We start from the raw sequence: 9,218 nt of genomic DNA on the forward strand, positions 1-9,218 counted from the left end.
TTACACAGAATGCTTGAACTAAAAATCATCCAGAACAGTTTATGTTGCAAGGTATAGAATGAATACTGCTAAACCTCTCTGAATAGATTACTGACAGTTACATTCAACTGGAAACCCATCAAATCAAAGATGAAGTGCTATTAACATATCCAGACAATGGTTCTGTGCAACTTTAACTCAGGATTAGGTTCACTTCACAAATCTTCCCTCAGATGTTCTACAATTTCACACCCACACATGTATTCAGGAAATGTTATCTGGTGTCAACACAAATGTGTCGTAACATTACTGAATTAGTAAAACAGCATTCCAATAGCTTGTCAAAAGCCAAATAATACTCGGAAAAAATCTGTGGTCAACAAATGTTACCCATAAAATTATGTGTTTGTTGAACTGAAAATCATAATGCTTTACATCAATTACGCTCTCCAGTTATCTGCAAAACATTTTCCAATACAAAGTTCCATTTTGAAAGTTTTGTTGTAAGAGCACTGTTACTATGTGTGTACCAAAAAACATTTATGTAGCAATTACAACCGCACGACTGTACCACAAATATTCCCTCTAATCTAATTCTTCAACAATATCTGCATGCATCATTTTAGAATGATTAAATTGATTTTTTAATATTTGAAGATTTGAATTAGACCAACTTTGGCAATTTATGTTCAAAATTATGTAATGAACATCCTGATACATACAGATAACACAAAAAATCATTACTATAATATAAAAAAACTCATACATTAGTGCCCACTGAAAACAGATATACATTATGTAGTTACTCTGCATAGAAAAAAAATAAAAATAAAATACATGTATATTTTTTCAATTGTTAAAAATGCAAAGGCACACTCAACAGATAGCACACCACAATAGTAAAAGATGGTTAGCGATTCGAAGCCAACACGTGATAGTGACTTATAAAAATCAAAACAATTTACACGTAGTTCTTTCACATAATTACGCTTCATGTACATGTATAAGTACAGTACAACACACACATAACTTCACAGCAGCAACAGTTTCATAAATATCAATCTTGAACCCAAAAAGAACATAGCGGGTTGCAGATTCCCTTTATTCTATGAGTGTCATGCTATAAATTATGTTGTCAAGATGACATTACAGTATTCAATCAAACACAAAATCAGAAGACATTAAATGGAAAAACCGAAGTGCATTAGACATACACACACAGCAAAATAATTGAAGATGTTACATACCTTGACATCAAACTTTTCTAATTCCTTCTTCTTTTCACGCATGGCCTTCTGGAGGATATGTGCATCCTATAAAGAGCAAAACAGCCTTTACAAATTATCGATACAGAAAAATCTCCTTAATAGCTTACTGCTTAAGATTTCTTATGTCTATATTTTTAGATGTACTTATACGTTTTTTATTCATGATGGCCATAATATTTAAGGTAGTGAGCTCAGAGGGTTAGTCAGTGATATAATCTAGGAAAGCATGGTAACATCCCTAATGCAGCATGTGAATATCAGTAGGTCATTTATTTCATTGTTGTTTAATGTCACACTCCAGAATTTTTTTACACAACAACGCCAGGTAAAAGTCATAAAGCCAGTATTTGTAGCTGAGTGTGGCTGATAAAGTTTTTAATACCTGCTTTCTGACAACTAAGCTAGCAGGATAGGGGCAAATATTTACAAAAGCATAAGAACACAATGCAGTTCTCACCTTATACAACCTGGAGCCATCTTGGTTGTACTGCTTAGCATTTTCAAATACCAAATCAAAGTCAGCTGCTAATTCATCCAAATTGGCATACTGGTTATGCTGTAACAAAGCAAAAACAAAAAAATAAAAACCATAAAAATAAACCTTGCACAATGCAATAAAACATCGCTTGAAGAGATCGTATGTTTACAAGGGGAGCCCTGGGCCCAATGACCATGAAAAATAATTCAACTACGAGTTCTTCTGCATGACCAAGTGTAATGTGTGGTATAGATTTTATGAAAATTGCTCAAAGAATTCAAGAAATACCATGTTTACAAGCCTGTAACAGGACAGGCAGACGGACCAACTTTAATGAGGTTTTTAAAGTGGAAATAGTTAAAATAATATTTTTTTAAATGTAGTTTACATGCTTACAAAACAAAAATACTGTGTGTAGGGAACATTTAGTATGAAAACAAAGGCATTGGGGTTCTCCTTTGAGGGTGCATGCTGTATAAGTCTAGTCCAACTGACTATAAAGATTCAAGAAGCAGAGTGTTCACAAAGATGTGGACAGACAGACAGACAGGAGCAGAGTGGTATATCAATATTTTAGGTCAATTTTTTAAGTCAAGCTTGTAAACTGCATATACATAAGACCAGAAATGCATCTTGCAAATGTATTCAAGAATTTCTTTAAAGCTTACCAATCAAGAAATATTTATATTTATATATCAGACTGGCCTACAGTCCTCAAGACTACTACATTTATTTAACAGCAATAAGATTCAAGGTTGGAGGAATCACAGCTCAGGAAGTATACAGAAAATAGATATTTATAGATAAAAGTAAACAGAAACTTCATCTACCTTTAGCTTTTTCCTGACATTGAAAATGGACATTGGATTTTTAATTTCTTCATAGTAATCTGAATAAAATCTGAAAGACAAAATTTGAAATAAATAAAAATGTAACAACGAAATGCAAGGAGAAAATTGTGAAATTAAATGTGTGTTGTTCTGAACAAACACATTCCCTAATTTACTATCCAGCATGGACATGTATGATCACAAATTTATATTTCTTTTCGTAAATCTGTACATTTGTAAATGTGCAGAACTTACACAAAACTCATCTTTCAATGCAAAAAAAAAACATTTAGCTTTTAAACAAAGTTGGGAATACTCCTGTATCTGGAGATAAGTTGCAACCTAATTTACTGAAATAGAACAAAAGTACAACAAAACAATTTTACACAGATACATCTAGTAATTCCCCCATAACCTCACCTTCGGCTGGGCAGCTTCAGAAATGGTTCAGACAGAACTGTTCCTAGGTTAGTTTTGTGGTTTTTCACAAAAGTGAACAGGGCCCAGTTTAGGTTTTCTTCCTCAGACACAGTTGTCTCTCCACCAGAATCCTCTTCATATTCCACTAAACTGTCACTGGTTTCTGCAACTGGAGGTAAGTCAGGCTCTTCTTCAGATGCATACTTCAGTGCTGCCACCACAGCAGACAAACGCTGACCACTATTCCTTTCCCTCGTCCTGGAATTTATCAAATCCGCAGCATCGTAAAGTACCACATGCTATGTCCTAAATGATTTTAACATGACAGTAATGCTAGGTTATCACTATCTCCACCATCCAACCACTCATATGTCGAATTAGATTGGAAGAAGGCAACCATCCATTCAAGGATAAAAAGGGTATTGCTCAAATTTCACACCTATATACGTAAGCCTGTGAGGGTAAAACAATTGTGCCTGACTACAAAACAGGCTTCCCTGTACTGGCCACTTGTCTAGCTTGGTGGGAGAATGACATGAGGCAGCTCGTTCTCAAGAATGGGGAGGCTAGGGAAGCTCATTAGGAGGGTGTCACTAAAAATTATTTAATCTTAAAAACTATACTGCAAACTAAATAAATTATGTTAAGAATGACAGTTTCTAAATTATTTCTTGGAGTATTTGAAGGGAAGTGAAGTACAGCAGTCATGTGATGTGCACTTCTATCATAACGACCCACTGCCCCCATAATTCTGGGTGCCATAAGTGAAATATTCATGAGTACAGTGTAGAACACCAATCAAACAAATAAATAAATTAAAGCTCACTGTTATCATACTATGTCAGAAAAATCTCTGCATATGTTGGTGGGGTTATGTTAAAATTGTTGGGAAAGGCTGTGTGCAATTTGATAGGAAGCATAAACAAAGTTTGCTCAGGTGACAACAAAGTACAAGAGGTTTGACCTAACCGATAATATGAAAGGCCTGATTTTCGGATATCCACCAGGATTCGCTTGGAAATTGTAGAGGGAAAGTGTGAGTATACATATCGAAGGACCTATTATCCACCACACATTAACCACGTACATTTCATGCAGCCCAGGGACAGGTATTCCTCAATCCCTGAGACAACATGACGTCTAGCCTAATAATGTCTGCAGAATTGCCAACATGTAATCCATATATGAATAATGCAGTAATCTATAACTAATTCCAGACTGCAGGACAACCACTTCATATTTATTTTAGAAATTATTAGCAGATAACAAACACACAAGGCTTGGTATGAGTAGATACTGACACCTAGTTATAATCTTAAATATGCCGAAAACTTTTAATCATCAAGAAGCAGGGGACATCAGCAGGAGTCATCAACATCTTTTTGACAGCCTGGGCCACATCCCAAGTCTCAAGGCTGGATATAACATTTTCCATTAAATGACTTAAATATTCTTTATTAGATCTCCAGCTAAGATTTGCCCAAATCTGGACAAAAGCCTGTTGTACAGTCTAGAGGTCGTTTTTTTTACAAAACCTCCAGGGCTACTACAGGACCGAGCACGACTCAACACACGTGTACATAGGCCTGCCAACCTTTTTAACAAGGGCCTACATTCAGTATGGCTGACCACATATTCAGGCCTAATTATTTGGTATCACTGGACTTGGGAATATCTTCAAAATATGTACGTGTAAAACTTAACCTTTCTTGGGGAAAGCTTTCATGAGTGGAGCCACTGTAGTTGTTTCTTCGGATTTGTTATCCAGTGTACACTCGCACTAGTAGCCGTTTTATCGATCTCTGGTTTACACAACGATGTTTAAATGTATCACTTCCTTTAAATCATTTAAACCGAATGGGCAAATCAAAGGTGTAGTTTAGATTTGTTTTGTGGAGAAAAAAAAAAAATGCAGCAATGCAAATGATTTATGGGGACGGTCTTCAAGACAAACATATATACTAAATTGACATATATACTTTCAAATCTGAACAATATCAAAATGTGACTGACCTAATCCTTTCACTAGTTTTCATTGCTCCAGATCGTTTGTGGTCCAGTTCAATCTTCTTTGTACTAATCACTTTCTTCAGTGAAACAGCATCCTGAAAAAGTTAAATAGACTGAATTTTTATTCCAAAGTCAACACAATTCCAACTCAGGATATATCAAAGTTAAACCTAAAAATTTAGTTCAGCAGAATTAATGTTAATGAGTTTATAATTGAATGAGCTGCAACATATGATACTAAAAATTTAAGCATACCTTATATATCTGTGACCCGGGCTCATTGAAAGACTTGGCATTTTTCACCATCAGCAGAAGATCTCTCTCAAGTTCATCCAAACTACCATACTGACTTCCTTGGATCTTTTCAGCAATCATTTTGAGATCTATTGGATCCTTAATAACTTTGTAATACTCTGGGTAGTTCTGCACAGAAGCCCACAAAACATAAAAACATAATCAAGTGACACTTTTCATAAAACAAAAACATAAGTCTAACAAACAAAAATCTATTCTAGATGAATGAATCGAATTACTTAATACTTACTTTGAATTGCTTGACAAATACAACGCAATGCTTCTTTGTACAAACACTTTAAAAAGTCAGCTCAACAGAACATTAATCTGTCTTAAATATTTAAAAGAAATGCTTGCCACATTCCACAATCATGTCCACAAGCCAGGACGCATCCACTCACAGTTCGGCCTGGTAAGAGTTGAAACATTGGGCTGAGTTCTCTACCACCTTCTTTTGCTGTCATGACTGCCGAAAACAGCTCTTCCAAATCACACTCATCATCTTCAGTAAGTGGCTGGGACACACCAGAAGCAGATGCATCATCCTAAAACCAACATCGATATATGGCTAAATAAACTGAAGGTAACTAATGCTATCCATCTAACAGTGTCAATCACTCTGCAAGTAAATGATTACTTCAGAGGTTCATCATTACAGGTGGACTGGTTTACTTGGTTTACTTTACGTGCAATGGTTTACTTACAGAAGGAATGGTTTACTTTCAGGTGAAACATTGGGCTGATTACAATTACAGGTTTAATAGTTTACTTTAATACAGGTGTACTGATTTAATTATGTGTGGTTTACTTATAAGAGCAATGGTTTACTTTTATGTTGTTTACAAACACAAAGAATAATTATCTGACAGTTCTAAAAATGGCTCCTACTGATCATTTAGAGTAAATAAAGTAATCCTTTAAATTAAAAACTCTCATGAAGGAGTTGGGAGGTACCACCTGTAGAAAATGTAATAGCTTTATAATAAGCTATAAGGAACAGGTACATCAGTTGCCATACCTGAGCTTCATCAGCTGATTCGGCCTCCATCTCTTCTGACCGGGTTCGCATCGAGCGTGAAGCCCCTGACTCCACAGGAGCACCATCACCAAATGCTTCAGCAAGCAAACTATTTTTTGTGCTGTAGTAGAGCTCAGCCAATTCTACTGCATCCTTGTACTCATGGCTGTTTTTCTGAATGTCAGAAATAAATTACTAAATATCACATCTCTTTTTTTTTTTGTTCTGATGAAACAGTATGAAGTTAAGAAAGGTATTAAAATGTACACACGCATGTAAGTATAATTTCACACTTACTTTATAGTATGCCTTGGCATTAGTGATCATGAGCTCTATGTCTCCTGTCAGTTGATCAATTTCCTCATATTCATCTGTCTTTAACTTCTGCTGTATTCTCAGAAGGTCAATAGGTGTTGTAACAACATCATAATAATCTGCTGCAGACCTGATATTAAAGACAATTATAAATCATCACTGTCATTTAAAAATCTTGATAAGCTCTTTCTGATTTTGCCCCTTACACAAATTGAAAAAATGTGCTTTTTCCCATGGTTAACTACAACAGTAACTTTGGGTTCAGTATTAATACCATATTTAAAAATCATTGAACATTTTTTTATTAATATTTTCTCCACAAGTTTCTTGAACCTTAAAATTGACATTAACTACTAACTTTCACCAAGTCTATCTTTCTCAACCAAATTTTGACTGAAAATTTTTCAGAAAAAGGGCAACTGTATAAATGCCATGTTGGACTACCATGAACGTAAAAGAAATTTAATATGTACTTTTGTAAACCATAGTAAAATCATGATTCATCACATAGCATTCACAAAAAACAAAACACACACACTTTATATTGTTGTCTTACCTTCTTTTGGGTACCCTTATGAACGTCTCACATAGTAGTCTACCATCTTCTGTTTTGTGATTTCTTATAGTATCATACAGTTCCTGAATTATTTCAATCTATTGAAAAACAAAATGCTTATATTTAGTCTAAGACAAAATTATTGCAACACTTTAAAATTTGGATTTATACTTATTGATTGCCAAAAATAATTCATTCTAAGAGGGTGTTGGTATACCTAGGTTCTGCAATAATGTATATGCAATAATAAATGATGTGTGAAATGACAAAAGAAAGAATAAATAACAATTATTTCATGTAGAAGTGTAAATATGTAAATACAGTCTTATGGTGAGTAAGACTTTCAGCAAATATTCAAAGAAATGTTAATAACATTATTTGACACACAAAATGTCACATCATAAAACCTGCTCAGTATCCAAAGATCATAATTACAGGTTTTGTTAGAGAAGTGTTAGCAAAAAATTTAGGACAGTCTAGCAGAGCTACCAGTTAGAAATGTGTACAGTTAATCCAAACATGCACCAGGTAACACAAACAAATGATTTTTTTATCCTTTCAAGTTTGTAGTTCAATGTTTATATTGCTTGGTACATGCCAAGTATCAAAGTTCAACACTACCTTACATACCGGATCATACTGTGCTGATTTCTTCCTTTTCTTGACCATGGGAACACTGTTTGATGTATCCGAGTCTTCCAGACGACCATCAGGCAAAGAATTACGTTTACGTTTGGAAGGCATGATTTCCTCCACCCTAGAATGATAACGTAATGATTATAATTGCAATTCCTTAACACCATCTACTTTATACAAAAGTCATTTTAAGATACACAAACTGGTGCTATGGAAAGGCAGTTGGAAGAGGCAGTAGCCTCATGTTGGGAGCACCTTGCATGAACATGGTTATATCGAACTATGTGCTTCCACTAAGCTAATCCACTAAGTCCTTTCCATATAAAACCTTTGGTTGCACAAGAGGAGTTGTAGTGACAGCCCCTACAGTAGGCAACTTAGCAAAGTTTCTCAAGAAAATAATTACTTCAATATAAAAACAACAGTTTACAGAAGCTACAGAAAGTGACAATAGCTTTCTATACCTTATAACTGAAATCTAAATGCTAGTAAGATGATTACCCTTTATCAGACATCAAACAGCAATTTTTTTCACCATGGAATTCTGAAAACAAAAGAATAAATCATTTTTAAAAAAAGAGTGAATCACAAGATACATTTTAGTCCAGTTAGAAGCCTCACTGATTGTATTCATTACACCATAAAAACGTGGTTAGTAGCATGAATTCAGAATACTATCTGTTCAATGCAAAATAACATTAGTCCCAAACAAAATCAAGTAGTTGTCTATCTTCTCTTGTGATTAATCAGTGGTGCAGGTTTCTCTACTGTTGAACGTGAAATTATACACACAGTTGGCGAGCCAAAAACAAAACTGCCAACCATGGTTTAAGGGCGAATTCTGAACACCTTAAAATCAATATCAGTCCCATTTTTGGAGCAAAACCCCATGAATTATTAAAACAGTCGTAAGGCGAAGGATTAGGACTTGTCCAATTTTCGTTACTTATGTTTGCCATGCTGAAGACATGCTCAATTACAAAAAAAAAAAAACGGATCTTCTTCTACTACCCAAAACCATGCACAAATGTCAAAAGTTAAACAATATGAATCACGATACAGGTGTAAATACAATTTGATGTTTTAGTTTCCTCAGCACATACTCCATAAATAATCCTTCCGGCGTTGTTGTTGTGCTGGTGAAGAAACAAAGGCCACAGGAATGCAACACTGTAGCTACCTACACAGAATGCACACGTTGAGCTAAATAATCAGATACTATCAAATATACAACAAAAGCTTATAAACTTCATTAGATAAAATGATGGTACCTACTGCAGTGGATAAACAAAAAGCACGCCGAGTTTGAAAACAAATTTATGTCTGCTCTCCATTCGAGATCACGCGACTTTCTACGTGATCCTACGGTACCGAGACAAGGCTCGTGTCTAGGTGGGCGCCATCAGGGCATCAG

General features: G+C 35.0%; 1 protein-coding gene across 1 annotated transcript in view; it reads right to left on the minus strand.

Moving 5' to 3' along the window:
- The window catches only part of LOC135470271 (protein polybromo-1-like), a 23,383-nt gene extending 14,219 nt beyond the window's left edge, over positions 1 to 9,164 (minus strand). Inside the window, exons 1-13 of the mRNA XM_064749109.1 lie at positions 9,080 to 9,164; positions 8,306 to 8,348; positions 7,799 to 7,925; positions 7,169 to 7,266; positions 6,595 to 6,742; positions 6,298 to 6,471; positions 5,681 to 5,824; positions 5,241 to 5,408; positions 4,989 to 5,080; positions 2,976 to 3,233; positions 2,556 to 2,625; positions 1,705 to 1,803; positions 1,227 to 1,292 (exon numbers count right to left, since the gene is read on the minus strand). Coding sequence (XP_064605179.1) covers positions 1,227 to 1,292; positions 1,705 to 1,803; positions 2,556 to 2,625; positions 2,976 to 3,233; positions 4,989 to 5,080; positions 5,241 to 5,408; positions 5,681 to 5,824; positions 6,298 to 6,471; positions 6,595 to 6,742; positions 7,169 to 7,266; positions 7,799 to 7,925; positions 8,306 to 8,319 — 1,458 coding nt within the window. The 5' untranslated portion in view covers positions 8,320 to 8,348; positions 9,080 to 9,164. The remainder of the gene's footprint in view (positions 1 to 1,226; positions 1,293 to 1,704; positions 1,804 to 2,555; positions 2,626 to 2,975; positions 3,234 to 4,988; positions 5,081 to 5,240; positions 5,409 to 5,680; positions 5,825 to 6,297; positions 6,472 to 6,594; positions 6,743 to 7,168; positions 7,267 to 7,798; positions 7,926 to 8,305; positions 8,349 to 9,079) is intronic.
- Between the last annotated feature and the right edge of the window lie 54 nt (positions 9,165 to 9,218).

This window comes from Liolophura sinensis, chromosome 7 (genome assembly GCF_032854445.1).
Source record: "Liolophura sinensis isolate JHLJ2023 chromosome 7, CUHK_Ljap_v2, whole genome shotgun sequence".
NCBI lineage: Eukaryota > Metazoa > Mollusca > Polyplacophora > Chitonida > Chitonidae > Liolophura > Liolophura sinensis.